Raw genomic sequence first — 20917 nt, forward strand, 5'->3', positions numbered from 1 at the left:
AGGGCTCACAACAGAGTTTGGGTAAACCAGGAAGGGTTGTTGGCAGGTGAAACTGAAAAAGGAATCCTTTGAGCAAAGAGTAATGAAATGGGAGCCAAGAGAGCAAGTGGTTAAGGAAGTAGTAGTCAGGAAACAATGTTTCTAGAGAACTCAAGAAGGGTGAAGAGAAATGTTTCTTTTTAATTTGATACTGTAGAAGTATCTGATCTTGACAAGCAGTTAAATAGAATGGAAGAGAAAGCCTTGATGGAAGTAGGTTGAAGAGTGAACTAGATGTGAAAAGTAGATAGTAGATGTAGATGGCACCTCCAAGAAGTTTTGCTATGAAAGGGAGCAAGACAGCTGAAACTAATATATAACATTGTATGTTGATTAACTGGAATTAGACTAAAAACTTAAAATAAAAACTTAAAAAGCCAAGGTGGGGGGAAGCAAGAATTGGGGTAGTAGCTAGAGGTCAACATGAGGTTAGAGGAGGGTTTTCATGTTTGTTTTTAAAGATGACAAGTATCAGAGAGTATTGAATTTAAATTAAGAATTAATGTTACAGGAGAAAAGGAATAGAGAATAGGGTAACTGTATAGTTCAAAGCTTTTTCCGTGAAGGCAACTCCAATTTAACATTGCTCTTTAAAAAAAAAAGAAAGTCATTACATTTCCTATCCTTTTATTTTCAACTCTTAGGAATCCCTTTGTTTAAATGGCATTTCTTTTGTTGAGTTTTTTGTTTTTTAACATTTTATTTATGAGAGAGGAGAGAGTGATCAAGAGCACAAGCAGGAGGAGAGGGAGAAGCATGCTCTCAACCTGGCAGGGATTCCCAACTCAGGGCTGGGTCCCAGGACCCTGAGATCATGACTTGAGCCAAAAGCAGGTGCTCTGTCAGTTAAGCCACCCAGGCACCCCTAGTTGGGTTTAGTTTTGTACCAAGTCTGAGAATCTTCTTTAGTTGATCTTACTCCATTTATATTTATTTTTGTAACTATCAGTTTGCTTTTGTCTTGTTCCCTATTTTTATTCCACTTCAGGTGGGGGAAAAATGTAAGAAAGAAAAGGAAAAAAGAACAAACTGTTAGTTTGTGTGCTGTTTATTTTTGTCATTAAATATGTATTGAACCTCTGTTTCAGTTTATCATTCTTATCTCTCCTAGTAGTCTGTCATGATACGCTGTCATTCATTAGCATAATTACACGATTTCTTATTTTTTTCCCCTTCTCTTTTAGGGTATATTGAGGCCTTTGATTTTGGCCTCTTACCAAATTATTTTTACATTTTGTAGCTTGAGCCACAAAATTGTACAATCTATTTTATTATATAGCCATTCCACTGTAATTTAAGATTAATTCTATGTGTAACTATATAAAAATGTTCATTCTTTCTTCCATAGCACAAATTCTCCACATAAAAGCTTTTTATTATCAATGATATTTCATCACGTGTTTTTTTTCAGGGGTTTGTGCTGTTATTTAAATAATATTACATTTTTGAGAACTTTGAAAAAATTTTATAGTTGCTTGTTAACGCACATCCGAATTGACATACTAGCTAAGAATTCTTGACAATTCTTTTCCTGTGAATATCCCTATCGATGAGTCTTCTGACTTCCCAGTTTTCCTGAGAACTTTAAAGCTAGCCTGATATATTCCCTCTACTGTTTGTTCTTTATTTCTTCTGCCTGGATGCTTCTAAGATTCTTTGAAACTTACTGAGTTGAATATGGTATGTCTGTAACTTGATGGTTCACTCCTATTTGATATCTTCCTAGTACATGATGAGATCATTTAATTTACATATTGGTGTTATTTCAAGAGACCTCAGATCCTTTTGTACTTTGCTCTTTTTTACAGGCAGTATTTCAGATCTTTGGAGAATGTTGATGAACAAAGCGGATAAAAATCCCTTCCCTTTTGTGGAGCTTAAATTGTAGTAGGGGACACCAAGTAATAATAACAATAATAATAATAATACATAAATAAAGAATGTAGTGTTATAGATAGAAACAGCAGTAAAGAGGATTGGGAATACTGGACAGGAGCTAGAAGACAGGGATTAAGATTACAGTTGTTAATAGGGTAGTCATGACGTAGGCTTCATTGAAATGGTAAAGGGAACAGACAGTATTAAAAAAACTCTTTAAGTCAGAAGCATGCCTGGCATGTTAAAACAGCAAGTAAGCCATGTGGCTGGAGAAAGGAGTAAATGATGAAGAAAGTAGAGGGAAATGAAGTTGGAATACAAAGAGCAGACTTCAAGGCATGCTGACTGTATAGTATATGGCCTTGTAGGCTGCTATTTAGGCAGCTACTATTATTCTGGCTGTTCTATTGAGAATGGTCTGAGGGGACAGTGGTAAAACCAGGGGGGAATGGATTGAGCAGTTGACGTGATAATCTAGATGTATGAAATGATAGCTTTAAGAAGTAGTTAGATTCTATATCTAATACATTTGCTTGACAATTGGAAGTAGGGTATGAGAGAAAAAGGGAATCAAAGCTTTTTAGCCTGAGGTACTAAAGGATCGAATTGTCAGCATCTGAGATGGGTAAGGCTGCAGTTGGGGAACATTTTAAGGATTTAAGGAAATCATCAGTAGCTTAGTTTTGCACATGTTAAGAAAGAGATCTTTCTTAGACACTGAAGTGAAAATAAGATGTCCAGTAGAGTGTTTCAAATGAATCTAGAGTTCAGGTGAAAAAGCTGAGCTGGAAGTATTTGGGTTATCAGCAGATGGATGACAATATGAAGAGGGTGGGTATAGATGTTAAGAAAAAAAGATGGTCAGGGACTGAGGCCTGGGGTCTTCACAGAATTATAAGGATGGGTAAGAGGGACCAGCAGAGAAGGCATAGTAAGGGGAGAGTGAGTGAGGTAATATAAGTGCTGTTCTCAAAGTCCAGTGAAGAGAGTGACTGCTGAAAGATCAAGTAAGATGAAAGTTGGGAATGAACTGTTGCAAAACAATCAATTGGTGACCTTAATAAGAACAGATTAATGGAATGATGAGGATGATAGACTAATTTGAGTACATATAAGAGGGAATTAAAGACATCTAATATATATGACTTTTTTGCAGTATTTGCAAAAGGAAATAGCATTATGGGGCAAATAGCTAAGGAAAGGAGAATCGAGACTCTTTAAAATGGAAGCAAAAGTATTTTTTGGAATGTGTCGTAGGAATGATACAGTAAAGGGGAACTCTGATATCTTTTTCACTTTATTCTGATCTTTACAGTTACATGGAGTCTTTTATTGAAGAGCTTTTCATTTCTTTAATGGGTTTTTTCCCTCTAGTTTCTTTACATTTTGCTTCCTTTTGTCTCATTTCTTCGATTTTTTCCCCCCTCCAAGAATCTTATCTTAAATTTAAGAGAATTAGAAAATACCAAATTTTCTTGTTTCCTGTATTGGCTCTTTGAAAGCCTCCTTAACTGCTTTTTTTCTTCAGTTGGTTGCAAAAGGAGCAGTTGAGGTATGTTTTTTAAATGTTATTGATTACAGTATTTATTTGAGGATGTTGCTTAGATGCCCTCCTTTGTTGTATTGCTGATATTACTGGAGTGGGAGGGCAGTTTCTAGAAAGAGCTATTTACATACCTTTTCCTGATCCTGTTTTCTTACACTAAGTGATAGTTGAATGTCTGCTGAACACTTAATTGATAACACTGTATACATTATTTGTGAATGGAATGTTTATTTTACTGTGGGTATTCATTCGTAGCTGACATGACATGAGATTTGCCTGAGTGGCCAGAAAAATAAGACTGGGCATTTGCATTTAAGCAGAAATAAAGATAGTGTGACTGTAGTATGAATCAAAAGTTGGGTAATCATAAATCAGATGTTTTCCTGCTGGCATAATTATTTAATTGAGGGCTGCCGTTTCTGACAATGCTTCTTCAAAAGTTATGGAAATAATTACCAAATAACTATACTCCTCATCCTTTTCTTGCATTTCAGAGAATCTTGATGGCATTTTATAGCGGTTTTAATCATTTAACCTTACTTTAACTTACAAAATTCATTTTGAATTGGTGTAAATGTATAGCTGTAGATCAGCAACTCTTAACTAAGGGATGTATATCAGAATTATGTAGAGTTTTTCAAAATTCACATATTTAAAAGAACTCCCTGAATTCTGATGATTAAGAACTATCACTATTAGAAAAAAAGAATTATATACATTTTTATTCATCATAAAAACTAGTATAGGAATGTCTAATCCAAAACTTTTATCTGCATAGAATATTCTTTTATATCAGTGCCAGTTAATAGAAAAATTAGTAAAATCACAGAACTTTTTGGTTTTTTTCCCTCCTAATATATATGAATTATAACTTGAGCTGTCAGGGCAGTTCTTTGTTAGTAAATTATCCCTTTAGAGTTTGCCAGAAATTCCATGCTACAAGACACTTAGCCTTTCATTACCTTAGATTACTAGCCCTGAATCTTGGTATAACCACAGAATTAAATAATTTGCCCTTGTAATTTTATAGACCTTGGGGATTGTTCCCTGAGCATAAGCCAGAGGATCTACCTTATTTTGTTTCCTTGTCTTCACCCTCCCAATTTTAGTCAAGTATTAATTGCTTACTAGATAAAGTTTACACTTCATTTTTTTTTCTTCTTTCCTATGATCCCAAGGATAAGGGTGGAATGTTTTCAGTCATCTGAGAGTTTAGATTGGTTCCTAAAAGGCAGTATTGAAAAGAGGATTTCTTAAGAGTTGACTAGAACATTTAGGACCAGCTAGCTAGCTTACTTTTCTTGTAACTGTGTTCTTCAGGTGGCAAAGATCTATTAAGATCTTTTTATCATTTGTTCCTGTTGCTTCTGTCATAGGCCAGCATTCCTCTTTTAAATTTATCTTCCTAAGTGTAATCTCTTTCATTGCTGTATTATCTCTTTAAACAAAATACATCCATCTTTGCCACAGTTTTCAATTTTCAAATCAAGTTTCGCACCTGGTAGTTTGCAGGCTGGAAAGCACCTTAATGTTCCTGAGAAAGAGGACTCAGCCACTGTCCTACTTAAGTGTTTTCATTTCCACTTCCTTTCATGTTGTTCTGTTTTGGTGGTGGTGGTAGTGGAAGGATTATTTAAGGAGTAAGGATCCACACTACTTGGCTTCGTGTGTTGAGCTCTTGAGCCAGATCAAACATTCCAGTGCTTTGTTGGCAATATTCCAGATACCTAGTTATATTATATGTGATCTGTACATATCAGGGTTGTATATAATCCATATCCTTGAGATATAGTACATGAGGATATAGAAATTGGATTTCATGAGCTCCAGAAGTTTGCTAGATGGAGCAGCCTGAAATCGAAATGAAGAAAGGACTTAGGTAATTATTCAAGATAGCCAGAGACTTGGAAGAATACATTGGGGGATCCATCCAAAGGAAAGACTCCTTCAGAAAGAATGGGAAATTAAGATGAGTATTGCTTTAGGCATAGAAAGCTCTCCTGTCCTCCCTCTCCTATCCCCCCCTTCTGAAAAGAAATGGTATGCTTTTATCCTATTTACAAGTCAGTAATGATACTTAACGACAAATTTGTATAGGTTCGTGATTTATCAGAGAAAATAAGTTTGTAGATAAACTGAAAAGAGAACAATAAAAATGCTCTAACATCTTTGAATTTCTGAAAATTTACTCATCTTCCTTTATTTTAGAGATTCTCAGCTAGGGATGCATAATAGAATTATCTTTGGAGATGCTTACAATATCCTACTCCAGAAAAATTAACTCATAATCTCCTCAGCAATTGAATTCTAGACAGTACCTCCTTAGGTTTTTGAGATGTTCACTCCGTGGTTAAGAACCCATTTTCTCCCAGTACTAGATTGAGGTTAAACTCTGAAAATTAGTGTTTCATTTTGTTTTTCCTATTGTGAAAATGTTTTATCCATTACTTAAGAAAATTATCTTAACATTTAAGAAATAATAGATAGGAAGAAAATGGGAAAATAAGGGACAAATAATGGGACTAAAATTCATGAAGTTATGTAGTTTCATTGTATAATCAATAACTAAAGCTGTATTATGTTCTTATAAATACAGCTATGCACAAAAACCTTGGACCTATGCACTTGGACCTGCCCCAAAGACCAAATAGAATTAGTAGACCACAGCTAAACTAAATTGAGCAGTGCTTACTTCCAACTTTTCCTTTGAGTGGACATTGAAAAATGATGTTTTCTAATTTCCCTACCTATCAACTTTCCTATTTTCCAAAAGGAACATTCTTTCTAGTCAGTCATTTTTTTCTTTGTTCATGTTTTGTTTCTTTCCATTGCTCAAGTTGTTGCTTTTAGCAGAATTTGACTGAGTCCCATATTGGTGGTCATTTAGGATAGATGTGGCTTTTAAATACTTACTTTGATAAAAAAATGTGTATTTACATTGCTAAATACGAATGTTATTCTGAAGGAAATTTTAATAGTTTTAACTTGAATATGTTTTCTTATAGCAGAAAAAGAAAACAAAGAACTTCAATCCACCAACACGTAGAAATTGGGAAAGTAATTACTTTGGGATGCCCCTCCAGGATCTGGTTACAGCTGAGAAGCCCATACCACTATTTGTTGAAAAATGTGTGGAATTTATTGAAGATACAGGTAGGATAGAATTATCATTGCAAGAGATTTAATTTAAAATTTCACTTTTGCTATACTAACAGTTTGTCAAATGTTCATGATTCATAAAAGCTAAATTTTGATAGAGGTGTGTGTATAGTTCTTCTTAGGTTTGATTGTCTTGAGTAGTATTAACTCTAGACATACCTATCTGATATTTGAAAAAGCTGTTGTTCGCCATTAATGCTTTTGTTGGACTTCTCTAATAAATGGGTAAGTCGAAGGCTAAAATGTTACTTACCTTACTCTGGAATTTAGGATAACTTGATTATTAAATTATGCTACTACTTAATCATAGTTATGATTTTAAATAGATAATTTGAAAGTTTTCAATTTTTTTAAGTCTAGTACTATTTCTATTACCCATTTTACACATGAATTTTTATTTCAAATTTCATAGCAGTATTTATAAATGTATGAAAGGCTGCTTGTTTGAGATATTAATATTTATTTAGCAGCACTATCTTGATGTGTTTTATATGGTTTGAGTTGTATTTTTAAGGGGGGTGCAGATACCCTCATTATTTTAAAAACCAGCCTGTGTTGTTTACTTTGTCCAATGCAAACTATTACCTGAGGGCTAGAGTAGTCAAAATTGAGAAATAGAGGTAGAATATTATCTTGTTTATGTGCATTTAAAAACATGAGTTAGTCTTGAAACCTCAGTAATTGAATGGACTACAAAATTTAATGGTTTGAAAACATGAACTAATTCCATCTTAACTTTATTCTTAATGATCTTCTTTGATAAATAAGCATTGTTTAAAAGACAGAATTGGATATCTGTCCTGTCTAAAATGTCAAGCTCATTTTTACTTGGATGTACAGTTCTATACCTATTGGGTTGACTGTTTGGTGAGAAGTGCTGACTTTAAGTTTTAATAAGGGGATGGAATATGGGACAATAACGGTTATCCGCTAGTATTATAGTTGAAATAGCCTATATCTTCCCTGTTCCATTAATAAGTGTTAATTTATAGAGCCTACATTTGGATACACTGTTAATCATTTGTTTTTTTCCTTCCACAAAGTATTTTAGCCAGTTTTCTTGTCTATATGTCTATTCATCTTTAGCGTGGTAGAAGTGCAAAGTTTCTTAAAATATTAGCTTTCTGCATTGAGCTTAAAGAATTCTCATTTGCTATAGTAAAATAATTTGGCTTTATGGATATGACTGAGAAATTAGGAAATATTTTTCTTTAGTAATTAGAAAATAATAAAGTAATAATAGCATTTTGTACATTTATTTTTTTAATTAAAAATTCCCATTTCTTGAATAATTTTCATGGTAATTGAGTGATTTGGTATGAGGAAAATGAATGAATTCCAAGTGTAAGGTAAAATGAAATTATACCCCAATTCTTAGCATAATTTGGATTAATTCAGTTAACTGGCAGGTAATTTATATATTTAAGTGCTTTGTTAGAAGTGTACTGAGGTATCATAAGATCATAAGAATTGTCATATAGAAGATTAAAGCCCATTTCTTTTGTGGTGGTAGTGGTAGTGTTTTTGATTTTACTGATTAATGCTGATGAGTTTTAGCAGAAAATTCTCAATTGCTTGAGTGCAATATTGAATTCCCGATATGCACTTGTAGCACAACCATCTTTTGAAGGTTTTACTTATAATGTAAATATATATCAGTTACTTACTATTTAAAAGTCTCGTACTTTGTTGTTTGGGGATTCATAGACATAGTGGTGTAAATGAGCAGTACTTTTACTGTTATAGTCAATCAGCAGGCCTTGTTTAAAGGACTAAACTTTTTAAACAGCCTTGAAGAAGCCATTATGGTAGTTTTAAAATTCATCTTCATTGATGATATACATACAGTGAAATTCTCCAATTTTAATTGTACAGTGAGTTTTGATAACTCTGTAGCCATTTAGCACCACCACAATCAAGCTGTAGAGCATTTTCATCACCCCAAAAAGCATCCCGTGTTTCATTGTGAAGAATAATGATAATGTTAGCTTGCTTTTGGGAGTTTTTGTAGATGCTCTTTATCAGGTTGAGAAGTTCCCTTCTATTCTTGTTTCCTTGTATCATAAATGGATGTAGATTTTGTCATGTGATTTTTTTTTTCATCTGTTGAGGTGATCATATGGCTCTTTTTAAAGTCTGCTTATATAGTAAATTATATTAATTGATCTTCAAATGTTAAACTAAACTTGCATCCCTGGGATAAGTACCACTCGGTCATAATGTTTTGTCTTTTTAATATATTGCTGGATTCAGTTTATTGAGATGTTAAGGATTTCTGCTTCCTGAGGAATATTGGTCTATAGTTTTCTTTACTTGCAATGTCTTTGTCTGGCTTTGGTTATCAGAGTAAAACTGGCATCACAGACTTGAGTCTGTTTTCTAAAAAGTTTGTACAGAATTGGTAATATTTCTTTCTTAAATTTTAGTATAATTCACCAGTTGAAACTGTTTGGACCTGGAATTATATTTATGAGGAGGTTTTTAACTATGGATTAAAATTTTTAAGTAGATACAGTGCTGTACAGATTTTTGATTTCTTGAGTAAGCTTTGGTTTTTTGTGTGTCTTTCAAGGAGCTTGTCCATTTCATCCAAGGTGGAATAAAGTTGTTTATAAAACTCCTTATCAGTGTTTTAACGCCTGTAGCATCTGTAGTGATGTCTTCTTTTTTGATTTTTTGTCACTAATTTGTATCTTTTTTTCCCTTCTCATGAGCTGTTTATCAATATTACTGATTTTTTCAAAGAACCAACTTTTGGTTTTATTGATTTTTGTTTCTGGTCTTTTGTCTGTTTTTTAATTCAGTGAATTCTACTTTTAATTCCCTTTTTTCTGCTTTTATTTGGCTTCTTTATAATGTCTTAAAGTAGAAGCATAGATTAATGATTTTGACCAATCTTTACTATAACATTTAATGTTTAATATTTTCCTCTAAGCATTATTTTAATACCACAGGTTTTGATATGTTTACATTTGCATTCAGTGTGGAATACTTTGTAAATTTCCCTTTTGATTTTTTTTTTTTATTTAACTCGGTTATTTTAGAAGTATTTTCTTTTTTTTTTTAATTTAATTTATTATTTACTAGAGAGAGAGAGCACAGCAGGGGGAGCAGCAGGCAGAGGGAGAGGGAAAAGCAGGTTCCCCACTGAGCGAGCCCAATGTGGGGCTCAGTCCCAGGACACTGGGACCATGACCTGGGCCAAAAGCAGACACTTAACCGACTGAGCCACCCAGGCTCCCCAGAAATATTTTAGTTCTAAATATTTTCCAGGTATCTTTCTGTTACTCATTTCTAGTTTAATTCTATTGCAGTTGGAAAACAAGCAGTTTGGTTTCACTGTAAGTTTGTTTAGATTGTTTTATAGCCCAGAATATAGTCTTATTTCGAAGAATGTTCCATGGGACCTTGAACAGAATGTTTTATTAAGCTGTTGGGTAAAGGGTTCTGTAAATGGGAGTTAGGTCACGTTCTTTAAGAAGCCTCATAGATCCTTACTTTCTTTTTTTGACTTTTTTGTTGACTTTTGACTTTTTTTTAATTACTTAAAGAATACTATTGAAATCTGCAGTCATGATTATATATGTCTTTCTCCTTTTTAGTTCTGTTAGGTTTTGCTTCATGTGTTTTGAAATTCTTTTAGTTGGCATATACATTTAGCATTGTCTGCTTAATGAACTGAGCTATTATTATAAAGCATTCATTTTATGCTTTATAATATTCCTTCTTAAGTCTACTTTGTATAATATAGTCACTTTGTATAAATAGTCAATGATATTTTCCTTGAGTACTGTTTGTGTGGTATGTCTTTTCAATCCTTGTAGCGTATTTGTATTTTTATATTTAATGTAGCTTCTTGTAGGCAGCATATCATTGGGTTTGATAATTCATTTGTGTTCATTGGAGTGTTTATTAGATCATTGGTTTTTAATACAGTTATCAATATAATTGGTTTTAAATCTCCCATCTTATTTTTCTTTTTGTCCATGTGATTATTATTCCTTTTTTCTTTTTTTCCTGCCATCTTTGGATTAATTGAATATTTAAAAAATTCTGTTTTAACCCATATTCGGGTTATCAGTTATATCTGTCTTAGATCTTTTTAGTGGTATGCTAGTATTTGAAATATATATCTTTAATCACAGCTCACTGTCAAATATTACACCACTATAATGTATGATTTAGAACCCAGTAACAGTATGTTTAACCTTCCATCCCTTGTTCTATTCTTATACATTTTAATTCTGCGATTTAAAAAAAATTTCTGTGTAGTTAACATACAGTGTTATATTAGTTTCAGGTGTGCAATATAGTGATTGAACCATTCCATACATCACCGAGTGCTCTTCAGGACAAGTGCACTACTTAATCCCCATCACTTATTTCACCCATCCCCCAACCTACCTCCCCTCTGATAACCATCAGTTTGTTTTCTATAGTGAAGAGTCTGTTTCTTGGTTTGTCTCTCTCTCTCCCTTTTTTTTTCTTTGCTCGTTTGTTCTGTTTCTTAAATTCCACATATAGGTGCAATCATATGGTATTTGTCTTTCTCAGACTTATTTTGCCTAGCATTTTACTCTCTAATTCTAGCTGTGTGTTGCAAATGGCAAAATTTCATTCCTTTTTATGGCAGAATAATATTCCATTGTAATATATACACAAATCGGTACTTTATGAATTCATCTGTTAGTGAACACTTGGGCTGCTTCCGTAATTTGGCTGTTAATAACGAGTGCTGCAATAAACGTTGGGGTCATGTATCCCTTTGAATTTGTGTTTTCGTATTTTTTGGGTACCCAGGGTGCAGTTGAGGATTGTAGGGTGGTAATTCTATTTTTAACTTTTTGAGGAACCTCCATACTGTCCCAGAGTTGCTATACAAGTTTGCATTCCCACCAGCAGTGCCCATGGGTTCCTTCTTCCCCACATCCTAATGAACACTTGTTTCTTGTGTTTCTGACTTTAGCCATTCTGACAGGTAGGATTCCCTGATGATTAGTGATGATGAGCACCTTTTCATGTGTCTGTTGGCCATCTGTATGTCTTTAGAGAAATGTCTGTTTATGTCTTCTGCCCATTTTTTAATTGGATTATTTGGTTTTTGGGGTGGTGAGTTGTATAAGTTCTTTATGTATTTTAGATACTAACCCTTTATCAGATACGTCATTTGCAGATATCTTCTCCCATACCGTAGACTGCCTTTTAGTTTTGTTGATTGTTTCCTTTGCTCTGCAGAAGCTTTTGCTTGATGAAGTCCCAGTAGTTCATTTTTGCTTTTGTTTCCCTTGCTTCAGGCGGCTTTCTTTTAAGTAGCTACTGCTGAGGTCAGAGAGGTTGCTACCTGTGTTCTCCTCTAGGATTTTGATGGCTTCTTGTCTCACATTTAGGTCTTTTGATGGCTTCTTGTCTCACATTTAGGTCTTTTATCCAGTTTGAATTTATTTTTGTGTATGGTGTGAGAAAGTGGTCAGTTTCATTTTCCTGCGTGTGAATGTCCAGTTTTCCAATACCATTTGATGAAGAGACTCCCCCCCCCACTGGATATTCTTTCCTGCTTCATCAAAGATTAATTGATCATATAGTTGTGGGACCATTTCTGGGTTTTCTGTGCCATTCCATTGATGGATGTGTCTGTTTTTGTGCCAGTACCATACCGTATTGATGACTACAGCTTTGTAATATAGCTTGAACTCCGTAATCGTGATGCCTCCCACTTTTCTTTTACAGGATAGCTTTGGCTATTTGGCATCTTTTGTGGTTCCATACAAATTTTAGGATTGTTTGTTCTAGCTTTGTGAAAAATGCTGTTGGTATTTTGATAGGGATTGTGTTAAATCTCTAGATTGCTCTAAGTAGCATAGACGTTTTAGCAATGTTTGTTCTTCCAGTCCATGAGCGTGGAAATGTTTTTCCATTTTTTTGCATCCTCTTCTTTCATAAGGGTTTTATAGTTTTCAGAGTATACATCTTTTACCTCTTTGGTTGTGTTCATTGCTAGGTATCTTATGGGTTTTGGTGCAGTTGTAAATGGGATTGATTTCGTTATCTGCTGGGTTTTTTTTTTTTCGTTTCATTCAGCTTTGTCTTTTTCATGATATCTAGCAAGCAGTCTGCTGTTATTCTTTCCTATGTTCCTGTGTATGTGATGTGTTCTCCTTTCTCCCTCAACTCCCAGATGCCTTTAAAGTTGTTCTGTTTTTTAGAGGTTTTATTTAAAATGTTCTTAGTGTATGCTTTAAAAAAACAAAAAACAAACTTGTGCTTGAGGTTTCTGGAGCTTCTTGTATCTTTTTGGTTTATAATTTTCAAATTTGTAAAATTTGGGGCCATTATTTCTTGAAATCTTTTTTCCCCCCTTATTCACCGTATTTCTGCTTCTAGACTCCAGCTACATGTGTGTTAGACATCTTGAAATTGTCCCACAGCTCAGTAAAGCTGTTTGTTTTCTTTCTGTGTTTCACTTAGATTACACTGTATATCTATTGCTGTATCTTTTAGTTCACTGATTTTTTTTCCCCTATATGGCCAAATCCAGAAGTTCCATTTAAGTCTCTTTTATCTGTGTGTCATTTTTCTGTGCATCATGTTGGTGTTTTCCTTTACATCTTGTGAGTGTACTTTAAAAAAGTCCTTTTTTTTACTATTCTGCCATATTTCATTTCTGGATCTATTTCTGTTTTTTCCCTCCTAATTATGAGTAACTTTTCTGCTTTTTTGATGGTTTTGATTTGATGTCAGACTCTTGGAATTTTACATTATTAGGTGAGTTTTCTAGTGTTCTTTTAAAGAGTGTTCAATTTGTTTTGTCATGTATTAAGTATTTGTGCAACCACTTTGATACTTTCTAGGCTTGTATGTAAGTTTGTTTTGGTGGATCCAGAGCAGCTTTTATTCTGTTGTTTGTATAGATATAGAGTAAGATAAGGACTTGACCCTGTGCCCTGTATATTAAAAGGTCTTTTGAGAATAGAATTTGAACTATGTTCTGCCCTGGACTCAGGAAGTTTTCTCTCTTACATGTAGAGTATTCAACCAAGGATTTCAGGGACTTTTCAGCACATCTCTGAGGCTCTTTCTCTGTGTAACTCTCCCTCTTTTTTGGTATTCTACCCTTCAAATTCTGACATTCTCATGCTTTCTGAACTCTTGTCTCCCATTTTCTCAACTCTGGTAGACCATTGTGCTCTGTGTTGATTCCACCTCTCCACACTACTATCTAAAAACTGTTTCCAGGCACTAAATTTGGTAATTCAAACAGTTAACTATTTACTGCCCCCCCCATAGATCACTGTTGTACAATGTCTGAAAACTTGTTTTATATAATTTCTCCAGTTTTTAGTTCTTTACTATAGGAGGGAAGTTTCCATAGCAGTTAAGTCCTTCATGGTGGAATCAGACATCCCTATAGCAGTTTGTATAATAGTACTGTATGATAGGTGTGCTAAGGTGGAGTTGGGAAATGACCCTTGGAGTATAAGTGTAAGTTTAAGGTAGGCAAAAAGAGGCAATGTGGAGGAGACATTGAAAAGAAAGGGCATGATAGGCTTCTCTGAGGACTTAGTATGATAAACCTGGTAGATACTGAGGTTGAAAGAGGACACAGAAATACCCCTCATATTGCTGATAGGGTGAATGTAGGTATACCATTAATGAAAACAAATTGTAGCAAGAATAGAGAAATGACATTTTGGTAATGAATTCATATTATGTACTTACTAAATCTTAAGGTGCCCTGTGGGTTATCCATATAAGAGCCCCAAGACTCCATTGAATGTATGGCTATGGATCTTTGGGAAATGGTTTGATCTTAAGATTTTGGTAATTGTCGTTATATAGATATTAATGTAAGCTGTGTGTTGATGAAATTGAGGGTGAGTACACAAAGTGAGAAGAAAAGTTCAGTGCAAATAGGCTATACAAAAGAGTATGCTCTAAAACACCAGAGAGGAGAAAAATTTTAATAAACATTATCAGCATTGAATATAAAGAAGTCAGGTGACTTAGAATGATACTTTTTAAAAAATATTTTTGAGATAAAATTCATATGACAAAATCAGCCATGTAAAAATGTACAGTTCAGTGATACGTAGTGCATGTACGGTGTTGTGCAACCATCACCTTATCTAGTTTCAAAGATTTCTATCACCTTAAAGGAAACTATACCCATTAAGTAGTTACTCCTTTCCCTATTTCTCCCATAGCCCAAGACTCTGGCAACCACCAGCCTGTTTTTTGTCTCTGTGGATTTACTTATCCTGAATATTTCATATATATGGGATCATACAATATATAACCTTTTGTCTGGCATCTGTCACTTTGTATAGTGTTCATCTGTGTTGTAGCATGTGTAATTGTATGAATTTACCACATTTTGTTATTCATTGATATGTTGGCGGACATTTAGTTTGTTTCCACCCTTTGGCAATTGTAAACACTGCTGCTGTGAACATTCATATACAAACATTTGTTTTGAGTACCTGTTTTCATTTCTTTGGGGTACATACACAGGAGTTGAATGTTGAGTCATGTGGTAATTTCTATATTTATCTTTTTGCGGAGCTATCATATTATTTTCCACAGTGGATTCACCATTTTATATTTCCACCAGCAATGTACAGGAGTTCAAATTTGTCCACATCATTGGCAAATTGGAAGAGCAAAATAAGATTATCAACAGCAGGAGGTGCACTACCAATAAAGCAGGAAATTGAAAAACTGTAAAATGTAGGGAAAAAATTGCAAAGACTCTAACCAAGAAATGCCTAAATAGATTCTGAAGATAGCACACTTTCAAAACCAGAGAAGCCAGGAATTCTAAGTTAGTCTCTCAAAGAATAGTTTTAGTATGTTATGTCCAGCAGAAATTCCTTGAGGTTTTCTGGTATATTAACACTACTTTTTATGGTTTCTGGCTCTGAAATATATTTTTATCTATTAGCAGGAACATTATCTTCTTTAAGTAGCTAGTCTTTGGGTCTTAAGTAATGCTTTTTTGTTGTTGTTGTTTGTTTTTACATCATTGCCGTTAGACGATAATCTTCATGAGAGTAGGGACCCCTAGGTCTTAAAACCCATGGCTGTGGCACATATAAGTAAGTCCTTACTTAATAAATGTTGTAACAGTTTTTTCATGAAAATACTTCATAACTGAGTATTTGTCCTTGTGACATTAGTTATTCATGAACAATATTTCAGTCTTTATTTTACAAACTACAATTAGCATTTATTGTTTTTTCGTACAAACACAGAGACTGCATGGTAATTGTAAAAGATGACAAAACGGAGACATTTGTGCTGCAGTGAGACTTACAGTAATTTAAATGTATAGCAATTGAATATTTTGCATTATGCTTAGCCCCGCTAAGTTATAATATCATAATTACACGTTTTGCATTGAAATAGTAATAGATAAAGGTGATAAACAATGTGTAAGACGTTCTCTGGTTTTTTTATAGAAAGAGACTATTCTTAAGTGAAAGCTATTTCAGATGCTTCCTTTTTAAGTTAAATTTGAAACATGAAACTGTCATTTTTGTGGTTGACAACCAGATGATGTATACATAGATCTGTTTAATGATGAAATTCCTTCAAGAAAATAAATGTTGTGCAAGTCTGAAGATACCCTAGCCCTTAATCTTTTTATTCCTCAGGTGAAATAATATACTTTGCTAATATAATAATCAGCTTTTACAGAATATTTACTATTTGTATAATAATTTTAGTATGCTATAAAGTAACTTGTATATTTATGTAATTTTCATACCTGTATGAGTTATATGTACAATTATTACATGTTTTACGGAAGGAGAAACAGGCTCAGAGAAATTAAGTAATAGATCTGAGGTCATACAGTTGGATTCTAGCTCCACTTTACATTACTGTTTACAGGTGACTTTTGATGATCAGAGTTGTTCTATTGTTAAGGAAAGGAATTGTCTCTTTCATTATAGCAAGAAGAAAAGTACAGATAAATCCATAAGAAGTAGAATGAAAAATCACTTGTGATTTTATTATGATCAAGAGTTAAGGTTTTCTTTTTCTATATATTTTTACCATAGATAATACACCTTTAAACATACATAGCTTTTTCAAAAAGGGATAATTAAACATGGTTTTATAATAATTTTAGTACATGAGCAACATCATTCCATGCAATAAGATAGTTGTCTTTGGAATTACATTTTATGACTTATCTATCATATTCTAACATCATTATAGTCGTGGTTTATTCAGATATCCTGTATTTCTGAACATAAGCCTCCAAACATTCAATACTGGCAGTTGTACATTTCTATATGCTTATATTTTTATTCTTTTCAGAAAAGTGTTTAGACATGAATTTTCCACACCCAACCCAAAATGGTAGAAAGTATGCACTGTGAAGCAAAAAGGCGTATGTTGAATGTAACAAACTAATTACCCTAGCTTGTTCGATGTGTGACCTAGAGAATGTTACTTCACTTTTCAAAGCTTGTTTCTTTATTCTTAACATATGGCCTCTCATCGGTTATTTTGAACATGGGGTGAAAATGATATATGTAATATCTGTTTTTATGAACTTTAGTTTTTAAAAAATTTATAAGTAATCTCCGTGCCCAATGTGGGGCTCAGGCTCCTGAACCTGAGATCAGGAGTCGTGTGCTGTACCGATTGAGCTAGCCAGGCACCCCTACTTTACGAACTTTTAATCATTATAGTAAGGAAAGTAACAAAATGAAAGATTGGAGAGCTATTGTTTTTTCTCAAATGTTAAAGATTTAGTGGCTGGGAAATATAGTGACATGTTTTAGTTTTATTTTTTTCGAGATTATATTCATTAGAGAGAGCACAAGCTGGAGGAGGGGCAAAGGGAGAGGGAGAAGCAGACTCCCTGCTGAGCGGAGAGCCCCACTCCACTGGGGGCTCTGTCTCAGGACTCTGGGATCATGACCTGAGCTGAAGGCAGCCGCTTAACTGAGTGAGCCACCCAGGTGCCCTAGTGACATGTTTTAATTCAGTAAATTTGAGTTGTAATAATATACGTATCTTTTCCATCTCCCAATGGAATTTTAAGATACTGTTTTTGATTAAGAAAATACTGCAAAAAAGAAAATAAAATAATGCCTTTAGCTTTATTATTCCTGTAATAGCTTTTGCCTAAAATGTTACTTAACACTGCTAGAAGATTCTTACCCCATTGATATTAGTTCATCCTTTCTTTTCTTTCTTTCTTTCTTTTTCTTTCTTTCTTTCTTTCTTTCTTTCTTTCTTTCTTTCTTTCTTTCTTTCTTTTTTTTTTTTAAAGATTTTATTTACTTGTTTTTAAGAGAGCGAGAGAGCACAAGCAGGGGGAGCTGCAGGCAGAAAGGGGAAGCAGGCTTCCCGCTGAGCAAGAAGCCCTTGCAGGACTTGATCCCAGGACCCTGCGGTCATGACCTGAGCCCAAGGCAGACGTTTAACTGACTGAGCCACTGAGGCGTCCCAATGTTAGTTCATCCTTATAAGCTTGATAATATATAGATAGATTTATTTTTTTAGAGCAATTTTAGGTAACAAAATTGAGAGAAAAGTATGTATTCCCATATATTCCTTGCTCCTACATATGAACCCCACCCCCACCCCCCATTACCAGCATCACTCAACAGAACACTGAGTTTTTTACCAAGGTTCAACCTACATTAATGCATCAAAATCACCCAAAAGTCCCTAGTGTACGTTGGAGTTCACTCTTGGTTTTGTACATTCTGTGGGTTTGGACAAATGTGTAATGATATATCCATCATTATAATAACATACAGAGTATTTTCACTGCCCTAAAAATTCTGTATTCTGCCTATTCATCTCTCCCCCACTATCCCTTCCTCTACCCCAGGCAGCAACTGATCTTTTTATTCTGCATCATTTTGCCTTTCCATGGTGTCATATAATTGGAATCATAGAGCATGTAGGCTTTCCAGATTGGCTTCTTTCACTTAGTAATATGCATTTTAAGATTCTTCTATGTCTTTTCATGACTTGATAACTTATTTCTTTTTGGCACTTAATAACATTCCGTGTCTGGATGTGCTACAGTTTGTTTACCCGTACACCTACTGAAGGACATCTGGGTTGCTTCCAACTTTCGGCAATTACAAATTAAAATGCTGTGAACATAGTCTGCAGATTGTTGTGTGGATGTAAGTTTTCAACTCCTTTGGGTAAATAATAAGGAGTGCAGTTGCTGGATGGTACGGTAAGAATGTGTTTTCAATTTGTAAGAAACTGCTGAACTGTATTCCGAAGTGTCTACCATTTTGCATTCTCACCAGCAGTGAATGAGAGTTCTATTTTTCCACATCCTTGCTAGCAATTGGGTTTGTCAGTGTTATTTTAATAGGTATGTAGTGGTATCTCATTGTTTTAATTTGCAGTTTTCTAGTAACATAGTATGTAGAACATATTTTCATACTCTCTTTGCCATCTGTATATCTTCCTTAATGGTGTCTGTTAAGGTCTTTAGCCTGTTTGTAATGGAGTTGTTTTCTTATTACTGAGTTTTAAGCATTCTATGTATATTTTGGATAAGAATCCTTTATCTGATGTCTTTTGTAAATATTTTTTCCCAGTCTGTGACTTGTCTTTTAATTTTCAAAATACTGTTTTTCACAGAACGAAATTTTTAGTTTTAATGAAGTCCAGTTTATCGGTATTTCCTTCATGGATTGTGTCTTAGTGTTGTATCTAAAAAGGCATCACCATATCCAAAGTTATCTAGGTTTTCTACTGCTATCTTCTAGGCATAGTTCTGTGTTTTATATTTAAGTCATTTAATTTTTGCATTTATATTCCATTTTGAGTTCATTTTTGTCAAGGGTGTAAGGTTTGTATCTAGTTTTTTTTTTTAATGCAGATACACAGCTTTTCTTGCATGATTTGTTGAAAGATTATCTTTGCTCTGTTGTATTTATTGCCTTTGCTCCTTGGTTAAAGACTAGTTGACTTGATAGGCGTCTGTTACTAGGTTCTCTATTCTCTTGCCTTGATCTGTTTCCCCATGTTTTCCTCAATACCACATTGTCTTGTTTACTGTAGCTCTATAGTAAGTCTTAAAGTTGGGTAGGGTCAGTCCTCCAACTTTGTTCTTCTCTGCGAATATTGTATTTGTTTTGAGTCTTGGCCTCTCTGTATAAAATTTAGAATCAATTTGTTGGTATTTGTAATAAAATTTGCTGAGAATTTGATTGGATTGCATTGAATCTGTAAATCAAGCTGGGAAGAACTGACATGTTGACAATATTGTGTCTTCCTATCTATGAACACGGAATCTCTCTCACTTAGTTCTTTGAGTTTTATTCATCAGTTTTGTGGTTTTCTTCATACAGATCTTATACATGTTTGTTGAATTTATACTTAAGTATTTCATTTTGGGGAGTGCTAATGTAAATGGTGTTATGTTTTTAATTTCAAATTCCACTTGTTCATTGGTATATAAGGAAAGTAACTGACTTTCATATGTTAACCTTATATCCTACAGCGTTGCTATAATCACTTATTCCAGATTTTTGCCTATTGGTTTTCTGCAGAGTTGATCGGGTCATTTGTTAAAAAGTTTTTCTTCTCAATCTTTATGCTTTTGATTTCCTTTTCTTGCTTTATTGCTTTGGCAAGGATTTCCAGTATACTGTCGAAAGGGATGGTGAGAGGGGGACATCCTTGCCTTGTACCTGATTTTAATGAGAAAGTGTCAAGCTTCTTACTGTTAAGTATGATGTTTGCTATAGGTTTTTTTTTATAGTCTTTATCATGTTAAGGAAGTTCCCCTCTATTCTTAGTTTGCTGAGAGTTTTTATTATAAATGAGTCTTGGGTTTTGTCAGATGCTTTTTCTGCATATTGGTATGATTGTGTGATTTTTTCCTTTTTAATCTAATGATGCAATGGTTTAATTGATTTTTGAATATTGGACCAGCTTTGCATACCTGGGATAAATCCCACTTGGCTGTAGTATATCATCTTTTATACATTTTTTAACTCAATTTGCTAATACTTTGTTTAGGATTTTTCTATCTGTGTTCATGAGTGATACTGGTCTGTACTTTAATTTTCTTATAATATCTTTGTCTGGATTTATAAGCTTTTACCATATGAAAAATCACACTACACTCAGCTTGAGATTGATGGACATTTTACTTCGGCTATTGTTTTAAGACTCAAAATAACTGGCCTGTTGAACTACGTACTGGTTCATATTGGGGACAGTATATTTTATGTCTTCTATCACATGCATAGTCTAATACAAACACATAGTAGGTGTTGTATTAAAGAATATAAATTCATG

At 33.9% G+C, this 20917-nt stretch overlaps 1 protein-coding gene across 3 annotated transcripts in view; it reads left to right on the plus strand.

Annotated features, from left to right (window-relative positions):
- ARHGAP5 (Rho GTPase activating protein 5) overlaps positions 1 to 20917 on the plus strand; it is a 106667-nt gene that overhangs the window by 68714 nt on the left and 17036 nt on the right. For 2 of the 3 annotated variants that reach the window (XM_002918511.4, XM_034648362.1), the window contains exon 3: positions 6469 to 6616. In XM_002918511.4, the coding sequence (XP_002918557.1) occupies positions 6469 to 6616 (148 nt within the window). The remainder of the gene's footprint in view (positions 1 to 6468; positions 6617 to 20917) is intronic. The other variant, XM_034648363.1, reaches the window with a different exon arrangement.

The sequence above is a fragment of the Ailuropoda melanoleuca genome, chromosome 20, assembly GCF_002007445.2.
Source record: "Ailuropoda melanoleuca isolate Jingjing chromosome 20, ASM200744v2, whole genome shotgun sequence".
Classification (NCBI taxonomy): domain Eukaryota; kingdom Metazoa; phylum Chordata; class Mammalia; order Carnivora; family Ursidae; genus Ailuropoda; species Ailuropoda melanoleuca.